Source organism: Ambystoma mexicanum, chromosome 5p, assembly GCF_040938575.1.
Source record: "Ambystoma mexicanum isolate Mex_15411 chromosome 5p, UKY_AmexF1_1, whole genome shotgun sequence".
NCBI lineage: Eukaryota > Metazoa > Chordata > Amphibia > Caudata > Ambystomatidae > Ambystoma > Ambystoma mexicanum.
Genome location: NC_090930.1, coordinates 163,999,176 through 164,019,495, shown reverse-complemented (window position 1 = coordinate 164,019,495; position 20,320 = coordinate 163,999,176). Strand labels below are relative to the sequence as shown.

Below are 20,320 nucleotides of genomic sequence, written 5' to 3'. Positions count from 1 at the left end.
AGCCTTGAGGTTGCAGACCTCAAAAGCTGCAGCGAAGTCGTTGGGCGCTGCAGTTCGCCAACCTCCGCCTTTTCATCCTAGGGGACAGCAGTGGAGGGGTGGTTCCTTTCGCTATTACTCGTCCTTCGGTAAAGCGAGAGGAGCTGGCAGTCAAAGAGGCCAACGCAGGGGTACCAGAGGTGGACGACAGTGTACCTGTGGTGCCAAGGCCGCTCGGGGAGTTGCCTCTTTGCCCTCCAGGTAACACCGCAGCCGCTCCCACTCAATCATGAGGCCATGTCCCATGGTTGGCCGGTTGGGGGAAGGCAAGCCATTACTTCAGATGTGTGGGTTCTGGAGATCATAACCCACGGCTACTGTCTTCCCTTTCGGCACAGGCCTCGTGACAATCCACCGGGGAACCTCTCTTTGCAGAGTCCGGATCCGCTCCTTGTGCAGGAAATTCAAGCCCTGCTGGAGAAAGGCGCCATAGAACTGGTGCCTGTAGCGGAGAGGAACAAGGGATGGTATTCCACTTATTTTTTGATTTCGAAGAAAGACGGGGGATTGAGACCCATCATGTACTTGCGCGGTTTGAACAAACTCCTCAGGAAGGACAAGTTCAAGATGGTTACTCTCAAGTCCTCCAGCCCTTCAGCTTCAGGACTGGTTGGTGTCACTCGATCTCAAGGATGCCTACTTCCATGTGCCGATCCATCCCAAGCACAAGAAGTACCTGAGGTTCGCGGTTGGCGACTCGCACTTTCAGTTTCGGGTCCTGCCGTTCGGATTGACCTCCGCCCCAAGGGTTTTCACCAAGCTTATGGTGGTGGTGGCAGCGCATCTCAGGCAAGGGGGGATTCACGTCTACCCATACCTGGACGATTGGTTGATCAGGGGCAGCTCTCCCGAGCAAGTCCTGGATCATCTGTCCGTCACCTGCCACTCCCTTCACAGGCTGGGCTTCTCCCTCAATTTAAAGAAGTCCCATTTGACGCCAACACAGCGGCTCCAGTACATCGGAGCAGTGCTCGACACTTCCCTGGGGCAGTGTTTTCCTCCCCAGGTGAGGGCTCTTCACATTCAGCAGATGGTGCACAAGTTTCAGCATGCCCAGACGCTCCCAGCGTTCGAGTTCTTGAGGTTGCTCGGCCTCATGGCATCCTGCATTCTTCTGGTGCCAGAGGCTCGCCTGCGGATGAGATCTTTGCAGTGGGCACTCAAGACGCAATGGTCGCAGTCCTCCGGCAGGATGTCGGACCCGGTTCAGGTGCCGCCCTCAGTCGCCCGGGACCTTCTGTGGTGGGCCGTCGAAGGCAACTTGATGAAGGGGGCTCCATTTTGGCTTGCCTGGCCGGAGGTGACTATCGTGACGGATGCATCCCTCACGGGATGGGGAGCTCATGCCAACGGGCTGACAGTCAGCGGTCGTTGGTCTCCGTCGGAGTCCAGACTCCATATCAATCTGTTGGAGCTGAGGGCCGTCGGGCTAGCCCTGAAGGCTTTTCTGCCGACTGTGCGAGGAAAGAGTGTCCTGATCCTGACGGACAACACAGTGGCCATGCACTACCTCAACAAAAAGGGGGGGGCAGGGTCACTTCCTCTGTGCAGGGAGGCGATGCAGCTCGAGTTCTGGGCCATCCAGCAGGAAGTTTCGATCTCGGCAGTTCATCTGGCCGGAGACGAAAACGTGACGGCGGACGCTCTGAGCAGGCAGAGCGTGATCTCTCACGAGTGGGAGTTGGCTCAGGAGATTCTCCTGGAGATCTTCGCCCGTTGGCGTGGTGGAGCGGTCATTCCCGCTGCTGTACGCGTTTCCTCCAGTCCCCGTCCTCCCGCAAGTGCTCCGGAGGTTACGGAAGTTCGGTTCCCGGATGATCCTCATTGCTCCGGTGTGGGCTCGGAGGACGTGGTACCCGGACCTTCTCGACTTGTCCATCTGCCCTCCACGTCGTCTTCCCTACCGAGACGATCTGCTCTCACGGGAGGGGGGTCAGGTTCTCCATCCAGAGGTCAGATCCCTCAACCTTCACGCTTGGCTTCTGAAAGGTTGAGGTATAAGGATTGGGACCTCCCTGAAGACGTGATGGAGGTGTTGCTGTCGGCCCGAAGGCCAGCAACAAAGTCTATGTACCGTTGGCGTAAGTTCTGCGACTGGTGCAGAGTTCAGAATGTGGATCCTTTTGCATGTGACATCCCCATGGTTCTGTCCTTTTTACTTTCTTTGGCCCACAGGGGCTTGCAAGTGGGTACCATTAAAGGTTACCTGGCGGCGCTGTCCATCTTTAAGCGCTCGTCTGAAGAGTGTTCTTACTTTAAAATCCCTTTAATTTCTCAGTTTCTGAAAGGGCTCACTAATGTGTTCCCTCCCTCACCTTTCCTGGTGCCCGGTTGGGATTTAAACCTTGTTCTTAAGTTTCTTATGGGTGCTCCGTTTGAGCCTTTACATTGTTGCCCATTGAGGCTGTTAACTCTGAAAACTGTGTTTTTAGTTGCGGTTACTTCCGCTCGCAGAGTGAGTGAATTACAGGCACTTTCAGTTAAGCCACCCTGTATTTCACAAGGACAGGGTTTTCCTTAGAGTTCGTCCTTCTTTTCTTCCGAAGGTAGTGACGGAATTTCATTTGGCCCAGAAGGTTGTTCTTCTGGCATTCTATCCTCCTCCGCATCCTGGTAAGACAGAGGAGAGGCTCCACAGGCTTGATCCTAGGAGAGCTTTAAGCTTTTATGTTTCACGCATGTCCCGGGTCAGAGTGGACGATCAACTCTTTATTGGTTACGCTGGAAAGCGTTTGGGGCAAGCTGTGACGAAACAGACTTTGTCTCGCTGGATTATTTTGGCCATCTCGGAGTGCTACCGCTTGGCGGGTAAGGACCCACCGGCTGGCTTGTGGGCCCATTCTACCAGGGGTATGGCTGCATCTACTGCCCTGCAGAGGGGTGTTCCTATTCGCAACATCTGTGATGCAGCCACCTGGGCTTCAGTACATACATTTGTACGTCACTATTCCCTCGATTCCATCCGAGCACAGGATCTGGCCTTTGGCAAGGCGGTCCTTTGCTCTGCTATTTGATTGGCTATTCTAAATTTTGATTCTAAATTCTTTCCCTCCTCCTTGCTCTGGTACTGCTTTGGGAGTCTGTCATAGATATGGAATACGTCGGAGGACCCAATCCCCTCGAAGAACAAGTTACTTTCTTACCTGGTAACGTTCTTTCGATGGGATGGTCCGACGACGTATTCCATATCGCTCCCGCCCTGCCTTCCCCGCTGCAGAATTTCTTTTGCGATTGCAGCTTACGTTCCGCAAGGCTTTGTGTCTGACTGGCAGTTGACTAATGTCACACGTTCTGGGGGAAAAAACTACAACTGAGGCTACGGGCGTCGTGCGTCCTACTTATCACATCGGATGACGTCGGAGGAGGTCCTCGACGACGGCGCATCGACGTCATCGACGCAGGACGCAGATGCCGAAAAAAGTTTCCGAAGCAGCACAGCTGTGGTGATTACATGTCATAGATATGGAATACGTCGTCGGACCATCCCATCGAAAGAACGTTACCAGGTAAGAAAGTAAGTTGTTCATTGCTGATAAGTAATTTTCCCTTCTTGTTGGTCTTGAAAGTGAGCGTCCCCACAAATTCAATAAGAACTCCCCAATGAGATTCAATAATGGACACACCCCAGGGGGGAATGAGACCAGGTAAAAAGTAAAGGTGAAGATAAAAAGTAAAGTTTATCCAACCAAATAGGGCCAGCAGAGAACTCTGCAAACTCTGACAGCGCTCTGCCAGACAATAGAAAGACATTCATATTTATTACAAAATAATGTCATCAATGAGGTAAGCTATATGGGGCACATAAGTCGTTGGGATTGGGTGGCATAAACTAGACAATATATAATGTTTAAGGACGCTGCTCCAGGATTGGTGGAAGTCCACGTGGTGCCTGTGCAGGGTGCACAGATCAGCTGGGCTCATCGGGATGGAGCGCAGGGTCAGACGATGTCTTGAACTGTTACATTTTATCCTACTTAACTTTTGCCCTTGTGGCCAAACATACTTTGACCGCCATCTATCTAATTTAGCACATGATAGATATATTACTAACCATTTGACCTGAACAATAAAAGTGAGACTACATGGGTCCAGGTGGCAAATTTATTCATGTGATTGTTACACTCCTCAACCATTCCTTTATATCTCTTAAGACACTTATTTATTGTTTTCTATCATGAGAGAAATATATTGCCACACAGGGGGACATGGGTCTGGGGTGGTTCAGGGCACGGGGGCCCGTGATGTTACTTCAAAAGGCATTGAGGTGGGGGGCTTGTTGCCCATATTTCTTTAACTAGATACTGGGGGTGCGGCAAGTTCATATTGACATCACAGGTCGGAGTTCAGGGGAGGGTGGAAGGGGGAGAGGTTACATTTGTAGCATCAGAGAAAAAGGGCCTTTAGCCATCAGCCCAGCATGAGGGGGGAGGTTGGCGGGGGCTGAGTGTACAGGGCTGCAGTAGAGGGGAGAGAAGGCCATGTGGCCTGCTGCCTGTCCACCTTGCGGGATTACATACGAATCATTAGGATGCAGGGTAGAACTAGGTCAGTGTAGTTGCAGGTACATTGAATAATATGCAAACTCTGATTATAATATAGGTTACACGTTTTTTTTTGTTTTTTTTATTTATTTTGTTATAGCTGAATACAATCAACTTTTCAAAATTATGTAATGATTCGAAAAAAAAAGATGTCAATACATAGTTAACATACACTTAAAACATATAATAAAAAACTAAATGACACTAAGTACCACAATTTACAAAATAAAGCAAATACATCAGCACAAATTACCTTATTAAAAACGATCTTGAACGATAAAAACCTGCATCAGCTCCTGTACATTCGACCAATTGTTGATATCACTATTTATGAAGGAAAAAGTTCACAAGGTAATATAAATTCCATAAAGTGCACCAGTGACTTCATGACCGAAAATCTGGTGCTGTTGACTAGAGCACTCCATATCTCCAGCTCATCCCGTTGCACATGCACATTCAGCAAATTCGTGAAGTGTTTTACCCGTATGTGTTCCAGAGCGTGGCATGTAACTATCACGTGTTGTAAGGTCTCTTTGACACCGTGACAATTACAAAACCGACAAAACTTTAGCTCAGGAGGAATAAGCTTCCGCCTTGCCAACACTTCTCTCGTAGGCCACAAGTTCATTCTCAAACGCAAGAACTTGGACCGAATTTTCGCAGAGGGACATTTTAGTAAGTAGCTTGGCGCTTGACCCAAGCATTTAATGCCAAAAATGTTGGGATTAAAATCTTTGTATTGCCTACAGCGTTCATAGTTCTGGATCCACTCCCATTGATAATATTTGATTTTAGCACGGTTTGGGTTCTCCATCAACAGCTGTAATGATATGTCAGCTTCAGACATGGTGTTTATTACAAGACCACGCCATCGACTAGGAAAAGGCAATCAGGAAGTGGTCAAATAGCCAGCGATCGTGCTCATTATGTTATTCTCACCACCACCAAGAATACATTTACGAAAAAAGGAACACAGTCTCCATTTGACCCTACTCGCTAATGATTTAAGCCCTAGTTCAAAACGCAGCATAGGCAAAGGTAAGCAATTTGGCAAATTTAAAACCTTTCTCCAAAATGATGCCTCAAGTTTATCCCAGGCTTGATCGTTAGTGTACAGCTTGGATTCTACGCCATATAACAAGATAGGGATGACTTTTTGCTCATAATACATAAACAGATGCCTCAGTGTAAATTTCCCGTACTTATAAACAAGCATTTTCGCCTGTGACAGCAGCATTAACAGTTTTGACTGTAACACAGTCAAATATCTATTGTCACTGATGGTATTTTGAATGTATAGGCCCAGATATTTGTATTCTGACACAGTTTCTATTGGTTGCTGTTGTAGATACCACACTATGTTTAAACTCTTAGTTTTCCCTCTTGGCTTGCAGACAAGAATCTGAGATTTTTCCAAGTTGACTAGGAGTTGGTTCTCCTTGGCATAATTAGACAGTGCAGACAACAAGTTCTGGAGACCTTTAGGAGATTGCGATATTAAAACAAGGTCGTCCGCATAAAGCAACCATGGTATGCGCTGACCACCAAGTTCAGGGGCATCCGACAAAATATGCACGAAATAACTCCCCATATCCAGTATAAACAAATTAAATAATATCGATGCTAAACTACACCCCTGTTTGAGTCCCAAAAATGTTGAAAAGGAAGAAGATAAAAGACCTTCAAAAGAGAGCCTAACACGCATAGACGTGTTCGTGTGTAGTTGAATGATGATTGATAGAAGAGAAAGAGGACAACCAAAAGCTTTTAACTTATGAAACAATAATTTTCTGTTAATAGAATGAAAAGCAGAACAAAAGTCAATAAACGCAAAATATAAGGGTTGCTTCCTAAATGCATATTTCAACTTCAGCATATTTAATGTAATCATGTTAGGAAGTGTGCCAAGTCCACTTACAAAACCTGATTGAAAAGGATCTCTCTTATGGCATTTTTTTGTCCAGTTTTTCAACTCACGCAAGATCAGCTGAGAAAAGATCTTGCCCGGGACATCCAAAAGAGAGATCGGTCTGTAACTTGTTGGATTGGCGCGTTCACCTTTTTTATAAATCGGGACAACAATAGATTGCTTCCATGACAGGGGGATTTTCTGTGAGGTGTTAACATGATCAAATACGAGACAAAGAATGTCAGCCCAGATATCCGGATACCGTTTAAGGTGAGCGTTGGATAAGCCATCCGGACCTGGGGCTCTAGAATTATTAGCTCGCTTAATAAAATCCAAGATGTCTTCTCTATCAAAATGTATGTGGAAAGGAGGAAGAGTATCAAATGAGGTTTTATAGGAATGCACTGGAGGTTCAGCAAATAGTTTAGTATAATGCTGTATCCACCTTGCTTCAGACACATCATTTGATTGAACCGCCACCTGATGTCCTGCCGTCACCTGATTTATTATATTCCATGACTGAGCAGTGTTCTTTGAAGCCAAAGTTTTTAATATGCTGATTCCATCGATTTGGTAGAGCTTTGCCCTCCTTCCTCTTGCCCAATTTCGATATTTAGTTTTGATACGGGACAAAACAGTTTGCCGCATATGCAGAGGGAGCTTAAGAGCTGCTCTCCTCTCAGACCGTACCCTAGCTTTCTCAAGTCTAGTTTGGTGATCAAATATATGCAGGTGGGGGGTTTGCTTCTCTTTCTGTTTGATGGACCCTGGTTGGTAAGCCTGCATTAAGTCGTAGTATGGTATGACTGGCAGAGAGTTTTGGGATGCTCCATCATTAAATTGAGCAAGATAGTGTGTCCTGAAGGCTTCCAAAGAAGACTCGGTCCATGTTAATCTATTTCTAGCTGGATTTGTATTATGCAAGCCCATAAGAAAGACAGATTTTGGTTGATCGATGCTGGCATTTATAGACAGATGCATACATAGCATATTATGGTCACTCGTGTCTGAGTCAATTATTTTGAATGCTGTTATCTTATTGAACATCTGTGCATTTACATACATAAAGTCAATTATGCCCTCGCTATTAGCACGATGCCAAGTAGATTTTGGTGGCGTGTCTTGCGGGAAAGCACCGTTTAACATAAACAAATTTCGAGATTTGACTAATATTGACCATTTGCTCAAGCGGTTTTTTTCCAATTTACCTGGAGGGCCTAGGCAATGCAGGTTTAGATCGCCAGCAAGAATAATAAAATGAGACAAACCCTCAAGCATCACAATGTCGATAGCCTTAACCACAGAATCCAAGAAACACTCATCAGAAATACGCAACGGGTTCCAATACACGTTAATAGCGGCACCCACAAGACCCTTGCCACCGATCTTTGTCATCTGTAGAAAAGCATTTGGAGAGAACCAAGGTTCAATTTTCAGACCCACGGTCTGTTTCACCCCCGTCAGTAGACCAGAAATAGGACGTCCCCAAAGACCCTTCTCAGCTGGTATCAGAGTGACATCGTAGTTGTTCCATGTAGGAACATTAGTAAGCCATGACTCTTGTAATATAATTACGTCATACTCTAATAGCTGTACACTCCCATTATTTAGCAAATGTCTGTTCCCTCTCGAGTTCCAGCTTACAAATGATAGACAAGGTTCTGTAATTTCCGCATGCTAGCGTTGATTGTTTTTAAGCTCGCAAGTGCATGTGGAATGAGACAACGCTTGGTTTTTGTTTGATGTTTGTTTTAAGTTAGCCGATTGTTGTGAGTGTACGGTGGAGTCTAATAAGTCAGATCCAAGCTGAAGAGAGAAGCCCAGGTCCAACAGTTGAGATTTGACAGACCAGAGTGTGTTTGCTACAAGCCTTGAATTAATCCAAAGAGTGGATGCAGTCCAATTAGAGTTGTGAACAAATTCAACGAGCTCAATGTCAACCGTCCCGATATCGTCGAGCTCGGGGATCTCACTAAATATAGCTAGCACCGATGCACGATTCAGGTTATATTGCTTGACTGGTGCAGGCAGACAGCTAAGTGTTAGAGCATGGATCGCTGGCCGCTTAACACCCATGCGCACACGTTTTAAAGTGTCGACCTGAGGCTGTGGGTTCAAGATTGGTTGGACTGGTGGACAGACTTTATCTTGGGTCATGGGAGGGGATCTCAAAAAATTTAGTTAACGAGGACTGAATCATCCTTTCGATCTCACTAGCAGACAAAGGCTCAGGTACCGGGGTGTTTTGTGTGTTAACGACAGATGCCTGAGACACAGCTAGAGCTCTGCTCACTTTGAAAGGAGCTTGTGAACTTGCTGTTTGAGGTGATTGTGTCAACATTGTTACAGGTTTATGAGGAAGAGCTGTTTCACAAGGTGCAAAGGATAGACTTTTGAGAACAGGTTTAGCTACCATATAGGCATCAATTGCTTGCCTTAGTGTTTTAAGCCGTTCATCCCTCACCCCCATTCCTGACAAAGTAGCAGATGTAAGAGTAAGGTCACTAGATGTTCGATTTTTGGGGTTATTTTTAGATACATCAGTAGCCGCACGTATCAACTCATTTAGGGGACTGTGGTCTACAACCGGGAGAGCTACCACCGGATTTGGTTTTGCTTTTTTGACTGTGCCTGAAGAGCATATTTCTTTGATATTGCTTTAGCTGCAGCTAGAGTAGTTGCAGCTGGTATAGACAAATTCTTCACAAAAGATTTAGTCTGTGAGGCACATTTAGTCACAGATTTGATGTTTTTTGTCTTTTTCGGTTGAAAAACAGCTTTATTCAACCCTGTTTTCGCTGAATCAGCTAGGTTTGTATTGACGTCAAACAATGGGTATGATGTTTTTTTCTGCTGTTTAGCTAGAGTTTGGCTTGTGGGGATGGAAGGGTCAACTAAAAGTGCTGGGAAACTTGGTAAGGGTTGATATGTTTGTTGAGGGTTACATGACAATTGAGCCAAGGTTTGAGACATTACAGACTTCTTTTTTTTTTAAAGACGGAGTCAGCAAGTCCTAAATTTGTTAATTTGTTAGAAAATGCAAGTTGTTCAGCTAATAGCTGGTTTAGCAGATCTGAATGAGCATCGGCTTTTGTAACTAAGACTTCGAACAGCTTTGCTAATGCTATGATTGCCGTGTTCAGAGAAGTAAGCGCAAATCCTATGTATACACTCTGTGATTCAGCCCATCCACACTCTGGCATATTATGTGAGGGTATTTTCCGTGGAGTTGGAGCTAAAAAGGATAGGTTCGCTACAGAATTTGCCACACTAATGTTCGTAAATAAGATGGGTGATTTGGAAAGGTTTTCAGGTAAAGTGTGATTCGATAGGCCAGAGGCATTTATGTCAAAATCAAATACTGGCGCCTCGCCCTCCGAAATAAGTGTCTTAAAGTTTGATGCATCACTTATAGATATTACAGGACTATAAGATGTTTTGTCACAGGGCACACCAGTCAGTACGTTGTTAAGCAAGATGCTATCTATAAGCGAGACGTTTTCTTTAGCAAACTTTACTATAGGTTCAGTTGAAGGGATAGTTTTTGCCACCTCTGCCGTCAGAACATCATCCATTACACTATTCTTGTTTTGTTGTCCATATGGAGAATTGTTTTTTATTTTAACAACTGTAATAGGTTCAGCCAGACGATCAATTACTTTCAGAGTGTTATCCCTGTTGTTGGAATCACAGGGAGTCTCGTAAGTGGGTTTAGAACAAAAGGATCGAATGTCCATCCCATCGGATACCACAGCTTTGCTTTTGGCCATCACTTTTTGGGTCCTCACACGAGGAGTTGAACTCAGCCTCGTTTTGTTCAAAGTTTTCACAGCCACGTTTGACATGGCATGTATGCTATTCGTAGAATAAGCAGCAATAACAGGAGGCATTCCTGTTTTTAAAGAGTTAAAGCCTCGTTTCATTTTTGCAGGCACTAACAATCAGGAACAGATGTGATAGCCAGGAGTGGGTTCTATACAATGGGTGCACGAACAGCTGGGCACTTACCACACTCTTGCGCTGTAGACCAAAGCGGAAACGCGTGATGTTTTGGTTTTCGCCCTTTCACCCTTCAACCGCCCAACAGCCTAACAGATATGCAACGCCCTTATCGCTGCCGGGCTTCACGCCGCAAGGGTGACTCTGTCGCAGGGATGAGGCCTTGGGTGGCTCACGTGGCCACTCACGTGGGCGGCTGTGACTCCGCCTCCTCCAGGAAGCGGGTCGCGGAAGTGTAGATCCCGGCAAGAGCTTCGCTCCTTAGCTCGCAGTGCCGGGATCGAAAGAAGCAGTTCCAGAGAGCAAGCACGAGAGAAATAACACCGCTTCAGTCTGCAACACACACGCCACTCGGGCGACTCTGTCGCAGGGATGAGGCCTTGGGTGGCTCACGTGACCACTCACGTGGGCGGCTGTGACTCCGCCTCCTCCAGGAAGCGGGTCGCGGAAGTGTAGATCCCGGCAAGAGCTTCGCTCCTTAGCTCGCAGTGCCGGGATCGAAAGAAGCAGTTCCAGAGAGCAAGCACGAGAGAAATAACACCGCTTCAGTCTGCAACACACACCTGTTACACGTTTATGTTTATCACAAGTATGTTACAAAAAGCCTTGTGGCTTTACCGTTTTGCATTATACACATTTTAGAACCGTATGCTAGTTGAACATGTTTGTAAACATACATATATTGGAAAACCAGTGAGCATCTGGATCGTGTACCTTGTATCATATCGAACAAGTAAATTAACATATCATACATCAGTGCGAGTGTTTGGCAGAGAATGAGATTCGCCCAACAGTATGGGGCCTAGACATCAAACCGATAGCTTTATGCGCAGTAAAATAGTTAAAGATCTTCTTGTTTCATAGAATCAGCCCCTTCACACACAACTTCAGGAGGGGATTTATGAACTTTACAGAGGGATTAGCAATGTCGGTGAAACAGAGTGGCATACAGGCATGGGATATGTATCTGTCACTTCAAAAGGAGAGCAAGGTTGGGGTGTTATCCACAGTGTATGTCATAAATGTGGGGTCTGCAAGGGGACAGGTCATGTTTGTGGAGATTAATTGTTTTCCTCAAACCTAGGCCTTTGCCCGGTCATTCATAGGTCAGCGATGAACTGCGGAAGGTGAAAGATAGTGTTTATCATGTAGCTTGTTCACGCCTAGTCTTCTGTGGGAACAGACCTACTGCAGGGATGCAGAGAGGAGGGGGGGTGAGGGAGGTGACTGGCTCGCTGTGCGCAATCTCGAGGGTAGAGCTGCAGCTCTGCAGGCAGCCTTTTTCCATGAGGCCTGTGGTGCCATGTACAAAATGGAGTCTGATTGTGGTACAAAATGGGGTTTGAGATCAGCCTTCTGGCCAAGGTATGCATACATATGGGTCGTCCTGCAGCCATCCCACATCCCTGGCCACAGGTGCATGGGTGGCCGGTGGACGAATCATAATATGCAAGTGGGTTTGGAATGGAGGGGAGGGGAGGGGGTCTTGAAGACCTTTCCTCCCATAAAGTCTCTTAAGCTCTCCATTGCTGAGTGAAAATAGTTTCACGCCATGCAAAGACCCTGAATAAAGTAAATGCTATTAATATCGGGCCTAGAAACACTTGTATATAGATCTCAAATATGTAAATAATGTTCAGTAATGTTAAAAAGGAAAACATTCTTGTAAAACCCCTAACCCATTTGCCTCCTAGTTTAAGATTTGAAAACTTGGGGTAGAAATATTAATTTGATTTATTGAAGGGTTTCAGAAGACAATAGTTTTAACAAGTCACTGGTCACTAAAGAAATGATTTAGGTTTTGGTGAATAATTTCTTTTCAGCACTTCCAAGGCATTCTTGGCATTTATCCAGAACGAAGCAGAAATACAGGATGATTACTGTTAGATTAGTGATTTGTATTAATTTAGCATGCTGTTTGGAGCAAGGTGCTCCAACAGTGGAAATGTAGCATGAAAGTATTTTGGAGTTTATTTTTGTCTGGTCAAGCCACCCTTGTTGACAGTTTTGGCTTATCTGTTTATCTTCTGTGATGGTCTAATTGGTGAGGATGCCTTCTTGCCACATCAGCAATGATCGTCTCGGCTCCACAGAAGAGCTCTTAATTGTTTTTTAAAAGCTTGACGCAAATGGTGCCCCCTGTTGAGTTTACTTGATAGAAAGCAACCTCTTGCTTAGCTGTCCTCCGGTAGTCTTTGCAAACCATATACGTTTTTGAAAGTACAATCATAATGATTTTGTTGACTTGTGTCATACTTTAATGATACTGTAACTGTATAAACTATTTTTTCCTAATCCTTGTCAAACGTGCATTTACTTTTGTTTTCACACCTACAGACTATACTCGGTGCCATGAGGGACATGGTGAAGCACAGAACATCTGTTTTTATCGCCCACAGATTGTCAACCGTGGTTGATGCTGATGAAATCATTGTCCTGGACAAGGTGAGGTAGTAGCTTAAGTGCTCTCTTTAGAATACTGTTCGCGCCCTGCCAAGAGTTTGTTTTGTTGTCCTCCCTGTGCACCTACAATCTTCTAGATGTGCAACATATTTCATGGACATCTGTTTAATAGAGCAAAGCTGCTCACTCAACATGCACTAAAAATAGTTTGCCTAGCAATCTCAGAGGATTTAAAACGTTTTTCTCTCCTTCTATTAGAACGTTTCTCAGAGTATGCGATTTCCCCCTTCCACCATTCCCCAAATGATGGGATCTTCATTGATATTTATAAACACTCTCCCCTATGACTCGGATCGCAGGAACTTTATTTTAAATGGAGATTAAAACTCCTTCCAAATGCAGATCTGGCTTTTATTGGTTTCCGTTTTCAATTTATATCCAATTTGTGCTTCCAAATAAGAACACTAAGGTTTTAACCATACACTCAACTTTCCTCCTAAGGATAGAAAATATATAAACAAATGAGAATCCATTCTATGTAGTTTAAGTAATCGATGAGTCACGTGCTGGTCCTTTCAGGCAACAAGTAAGCTCCTGTATTCACATAATGCATTTTAGTGGCCGGATAAGTTCACTTTTTGGCACTGCCACACAGATAACTTTTCTGGACCGCAAGTGAAACTGGGTCAGTGGCTGCTACACATAGCATAAACAAGGGAACTCAAGAGATGTAGTTTAGCATATACCAAACTAAGGTAACTGCTGGCAGATCAGAAAGAGGGCATGGGTTAAGGAGTGGAAGAGGATGGATTAACATGACTGGATAATACCTGTGGACAAGAACTGGAAGAGTATGTCGCTAGAGCAACTGAGCCATGCAGTGAGCATAGGAAGAAAAGATACACCCATTGCTATGTATAATTGAATAACACTGGGGCATAACATCAAGGATTTAAGGATGAAATGATACCAAGATACAAAGCAGTAGATAAAAGCATAGGACAATACAAGAGGTGGAAGATGGAATTAAGAAAGACAAGTATGACAGACAAACTACAGGGATCCAGATTTCTGGGAGCCATTTAGCTTTTGCATGTGTCCTGGAAGATCCTGGTCAGCATTGACACCAACTATTAGCAGAAGCTACTTTGACTCCCAGGCCAACTGTTACCATACAGATAGAATTAGGCCATTACCTCTGTGTGTTTGCGAATTTGTCTAACGGCCCATTTGGAAACCTCCAGAAGCATACTGGGTGATGTGCAATGGACAGAATGTTATACTTTCTCCAGCATGAGGTCTGGCATGGATTCACATGCTCGTGAATATTCCCAGTCGTCAGGCTGTGAATCCTTGGTAAAATAAAAAAGTTTCACTTAAACTGTATTTCTCATCTAAAGAAATCACTGTTCTCTGGGTCCGAGTAGCGGGCTTCTAAGTCATTTGAGGGCGCCTCGTCCGTGGGAGCCCAACATAAGGGCGAGAGCCGCAAGTCTGAGTCCACCGGGTTCGCCGCGCAAGTGGGTCCCAAAGTGGATAGGGCGCGATCAGCATCACCTTCTACCTTCATTGCCAGCATACCTTCAAGCTCCTCCTACCCTGTCTAAACTGCGTGAGAAATCTGAGAAGAAAGCCGTGTAGCCCAAGCAGGCTCAATTGGCACAGGCAAATACCTCGTCAGTGACTCAGACTACTACTACCACGGCAGCTACGGGCGCTGATCCTACGAGGGTAGCTCCCACCGCTAAGAAAGTGTTGCTGCCGCCAAGGCGTGACACCGATGCAGTGACTTTGGCAGTCTGCAGGCACGCCAGATGGGGTGAAACCGGCCAAGACCCTGGATCCAGACCCGCAGGGGGGAAAAAAGAGGAGGCCCCGAAACAGCTCTCCCAGGTCGTCACCCAAACCATGGAGGTCTCGTCCACAGACGATGAAGTTCAGGAGTCCTTGCATAACGTTGTCGAGGACATTGAAGAGGATGACGGCGCAGGGTCTACTTTTCCTGTTCTGCTTTCTCATCCGAGGGACATTTCCTTGGATATTCTGTCGACTCTACACACCTTGGTGTTAGTGATCCAGATGAGAAGGCCTCCAGCGCCTGTACCTGTGGTCCCCCAGGTCCCTGATCAGCCTCCAGCAAAGAAGAGGAAGCATCCTGCGACTCTCCCATATCGACCTCCACCACATTGGGCCCCTTGTCCTCCAGCATACCCGGGTACGGGAACGGCCGTGACGACGGCTGATGACTAAGACATTGCAGCGGACGGTGAATCGCCACATTTGGATACTCCACATAGAATGAACCCAACGGATGAGGTGGGTTCGTTCCACTCCATGATCGCCAGGGCCTCCAAGCAATTCCAGCTGGTGCCTCAGGAAACAAAGGAAGGCTTCTTGTATCAAAGGTGGGAGGCCAAGAGGAAGACTACCAGGGCGGTGCCCTTTCTGGATGATGTTTGGGAGGAGGGCCTGATCTCATGAAGAACCTTTGTACGGCTCAAGCCAAGCAGGATAGTCTGGAGAAGAAATATAGGGGGCCAGATTCCGCACCCAAGTGTCTGAGGTCGCAGCCATCACCGGATTCGGTGGTGTTGGCGGACCCGAGGAAACATTCGGCTAACCCGTCCTAGTCTTCAGTCCCTTCGAACAGCGAGGGGAAAAGGATGGACGCCATGGGAAAGAAGGTAATTTACACCGCAGGGTCCACTGTCATAGCGGCCAACACACTGGCAATCCTGGCCAGGTACGACAGGGAAGTGTGGTACAAGCTGGGACCGATTCTGGAGCTCTTCAATGACGAGAAGATGGAGGCCCTCGCTCTCTTCGAGGATGGGGAAGTGGTGTCAGATCACGCCATCACAGTGGCATTGTATGTCGTTGACACGGGGTTCCGGCAAATGGGGAACAGTGTCTGCTTTTATCGACAAGGTTGGATGAAAGCCACTAATTTCAGTCAGGCGGTCAAAGCGAAGGTGCTGGAGAGAATCTTTTTGGGAAGGCCGTCGACAAATCCCTCAGGCCATCAAGACTGATATGGACATGGGCCGTTCCCTAGGCACTCTCCAGCACAACTGTGCACTTTTCACTCCTCCAGGGGAAAGTCGAACGGGTCTCCAAAAGGGTTCTCCATGTTGTACAGACAGCCTTCCAGATCCTCGATGCAAGAAGCCTGCAGAGGCCGTTCCCAGGCCTATGGTAGCGGAGGACAGCATTGCAGTCGCCCGCAGAACAGGAAGTCGGTGCCAAAGCAAGCCTGAATGGACCGGGATATCAGGCCCCCACTCGTGCACCCCAGCAAGAGGAGAAGGATCACTACCGACAGATGGGTGATGGATGGTTCGCCCAAGGACACACCCTGGAGTTCCAACGCAGTTGTTTGCGGATCCCTCCGTTTCCCCGTCAGGAGCAGCACATCCCTCAGCTTCTGGAAGAGGTACCAGCCAAGCTGCGAAAAAGGGGCAATAGAGCTGGTTGCCCCTAGAGCTGCAAGGCTCTGGAGTCTATTTCAGATACTTTCTAGTCATAAAGAATACATGGGGATGGAGCCCCATCCGAGACCTATGACGTCTGAAAAAAATACCTAAAGTCCCAAAAGTTCAGGATGATCACGTTGCAACACCTGCTCGGCCAACTGTAAAAAGGAGACTTCTTGACGTCATTGGACCTAGAGGAAGCCTATTTCCACATCCCCATTCACCAGAAACATCAGAAGTTTCTACGTTTCGTGGTCCGGGGACAGCAGTACCAGTTCAAGGCCCTAACCTTTCGGGTTGAAGTCGACCTCTGAGTTTTCACGAAATGCCTGGCACCAGTGGTGGCCCTTCTGAGTCTACAGGGCATACACGTATACCTGTACCTGGACGACTGGCTGATACGTGCCTGCTCGCGGGAGCAGGCCGACGGACAGACAGAGACGACCGTCCGGCTATTGACGGATCTGGGATTCTCCATCGACTCTGCAAAGTCCTGCTTAACACCATCGCAGAATGCGCTGATCCTAGGTGCCAGACTCAATACGGTGTCTTGCCTGGCGTCACCCTCGAAGGAGAGGCTAGCAGCCATTCAAGGAAAGGTGCAACGGCTGTCATAGACTAATACGGCCACTAGTAGCCGAAAGCTCCAAACCTTCAGCTCAAATAATTATACTGGGAGACTTCAATCTTGGGTTTAATGACCCTCATGACTCCCCCGCCACTGCCCTGGCCACGGCATTAGAGGAGCATGGCCTCCTTCAACTCTGCTCTAAACCCACCCACTCGAAAGGCAGAATCCTTGACTGGGTTACCGCCCTCAATTGCAACATTACCCTAAAGGACCCTGTACAACTCATCTGGACGGATCACCACTTCCTCCCCCTTGACATTAATATAAACAACCTAGTGCACAAAAAGCCTATTATTGCTCCGGCCTGCCAAACTAGGAAAAAGAGCAACATTACAGCTGAAGCCTTAATGCCTCTGGTGACCCCCATTCTGAACGCCCTACCAACTACAACTGACTTAAACTTGATGGTCAACACCTATAATGACTCCATGGCTAAAGCTATCGACACCATTGCCCCACTAAAAATGCGTAAAGGGAAACCTAAAGCGCACCTGAATACATGGTACACCCCAGAGCTCAAACTTCTCCGACTACAAAAAAGCAAACTGGAATCACTATGGAAATCGGTGCCTTCAGCAGACAATAGAACTAACCTCACCAACTTCTCCACCCACTACAAAAATGAGATCACGCGTGCTAAGAAAGAATCTCTTCCAGGATTTCACAGGCAGGCTCCAGCACAAAAGAGCTCTTTAACATCTTAAAGGAATTAGAAAACCCCACTCCTCCTGAAGATACCTGCACAAAGGATAAACCTTGGTGCACAGGGATCCAGAACGCCCTTGCCAACAAAATCTCAGGGCTCCAAACTAAAATTGAAAACAAACGGCAACAGCTCACTCACGACCCCTCCTCCAGACCCACCCATCCCCCACTCACCGCCTCTAGCTCAGGCTTCACCTTCAAAAAGGTGATCACACTTGAAGTACAAAAAATTATAGCATTCTTGAAACCCTCGAACTGCAAGGGGGATAGCTGCCCCGCACAGATAATCAAGGATGCTGCCAGGGATCTCTCCCCCTTCATCACCAAATTAATAAACTTGTCTTTTTCTAACAATATGGTCCCAAGTAATCTGAAACAATCCTGGGTCCTACCCTTGCTAAAAAAACAGACCCTCGACCCAGACATACCCACAAATTATAGACCCATTACCACTGTCCCATTTTTACTAAAGATCCTTGACAGAGTGGCTTATTTACAAATTCAGGATTACCTTGAAACTAACCGATTACTAGGTACTCGCCAATCTGGCTTTCGTCCCCAACATGGGACGGAAACGGCCCTTGTTGATCTCAAGAGCCAGATAGACGAAATCAAAGATAAAGGGAGGGCTGCTATCCTGCTTCTCCTCGACCTTTCCGCTGCCTTTGACCTGGTTGACCACAAAATCCTGTGCAACCACCTATCATCGGCAGCACACTTCTCCCACTCGGCGGTCACATGGATCCAATCCTTCCTGGACAATAGGACCATGCGAGTCTTCTCACCCATTGCAGCAGCCGACCCTATTCCCATTACCTGCGGTGTCCCACAAGGATCGTGTGTTTCACCCACCTTGTATAATATATTCACAAAGCCCCTATTCGATAAACTGGACCATCTGGGTGTCACCTACACTAACTACGCAGATGACACCCAGATACTCCTCACCTTATCAGGCAACCACAACACGGACGCCAACAGGATCGGTGAAGTCTTCTCCATCGTTCAGGCATGGATGGCCACACATGGCCTCTGCCTGAAAGATGACAAAACCGAACTGCTCCTTGTCGGCTCACCCAACACTATCCGGAATCTCAGCCCGAGCTACTCTAGCTTCATCATTGACGGCAACACCATTCCCACTGCCAAAAGTGTAAAAACTCTTGGTTTCTATCTCGACACTAACACCAACCTCGCCAAACAAATTAATCTGACCGCCTCAGCCACTGCTTACACTGGGAAACTAATCAGAGCCTGCAGACCTCTGATATCCCCCAACAATTGCCTTACTCTAGCCAGAGCACTTATACAATCCAAACTGGATTATTGCAACAGCCTGTATGTAGGTGCCAATAAAACGGTTGTTAACAAACTACAAGTTCTACAAAATAATGCACTCCGCGCCGCCCTTAATATTCCCAGAAGAGAACACATCTCAGCCACAAGAATCACATGCAAATGGCTCTCCATCCAACAAAAAATAGACCTAAAAACTATCTGCCTCACCTACAAAGCTCTTAACCACCTGGCCCCACCTTATTTAACCGATAAATTCATCTTAAGACAGAATATTAGAACCACCAGATCCTCTAATACACTACAACTGACAGTGCCTAAATACTCCCTCAAAAGAGCCGGCGGATCCAGTTTCCCAGTTCTAGCTTCACAATTATGGAACACTATCCCATCGGACATCAAATCTACCCCTACATTTCAACCTTTCAGAACTAAGATCATCACCTGGTTACTTAACAATTAACCAGCACCGTATGTATGTATGTCACTCATTCTACTATAACTGCTGTCATAACCGATGTTGTAACTATACTTACATTGCACAATTGTACAAATGTTCCTACCTATGCCTGTAACTTGATGCTCAAGCGCCCATATACCTCTGGGTCAGGTGCGCTATACAAATAAATAAACAAACAAACAAACGGCGAACCATCAAGTTGTTACTGGGCATGTCGTCATCCTGCATCTACCTCGTCCATCTCTGCAAGTTGCAGATGCAACCCCCTACAGGAATTCCTGGACGCCCGCTGGATACTGGTGTCCAGAACTTCACGGACAAGATCCCTCTCAATGAAGAGTTCCGACGGGCAATAGTAGTGGGGCGTCCGCTCCAACATCGTCAAAGGCACAAGATTTCAAAAACCCCCATACCAGGAGACGGTCATCACGGACTCCTCCCTGGAAGGTTGGGGAGTGCATGCTGGACCTCTGCACGCCAGAGGCCTGGGGCTGCCGGAGGAGAAGGATCTGCATATCAACATCCTGGAACTATGGGCAGTGTTCTAGGCCCTCAAGTCATTCCTACTGTTTGAAGGGCAAGGTGGTGCAGATCTTCACCAGCAGCACCACCACCATGTTCTACATGAGGAAGCAGGGGCGAGGGGGCACTCGTTCCCCGGTGCTCCAAGGAAGTGCAGGTCTAATGGCACTGGGCCGTCGGGCAGAGCATGTTCTTTGTCCCTCTCTACCTGCCGGGATTCAAGGACACCATTGCAGACTCCCTCAGTAGAGAACTGCCCTCCTACCAAGAGTTGGAGCTTCATCAGGATCAGGTGGACCGCCTGTTCATCAAATGGGGCAGACACCAGATCGATCTCTTTGC

The 20,320-nt window shown here is 46.8% G+C and overlaps 1 protein-coding gene across 1 annotated transcript in view; it reads left to right on the top strand.

Annotated features, from left to right (window-relative positions):
- Positions 1-20,320, top strand: part of ABCB7 (ATP binding cassette subfamily B member 7) — a 1,379,199-nt gene that overhangs the window by 1,275,975 nt on the left and 82,904 nt on the right. Inside the window, exon 15 of the mRNA XM_069612580.1 lies at positions 12,826-12,933. Within this exon, the coding sequence (XP_069468681.1) occupies positions 12,826-12,933 (108 nt within the window). The remainder of the gene's footprint in view (positions 1-12,825; positions 12,934-20,320) is intronic.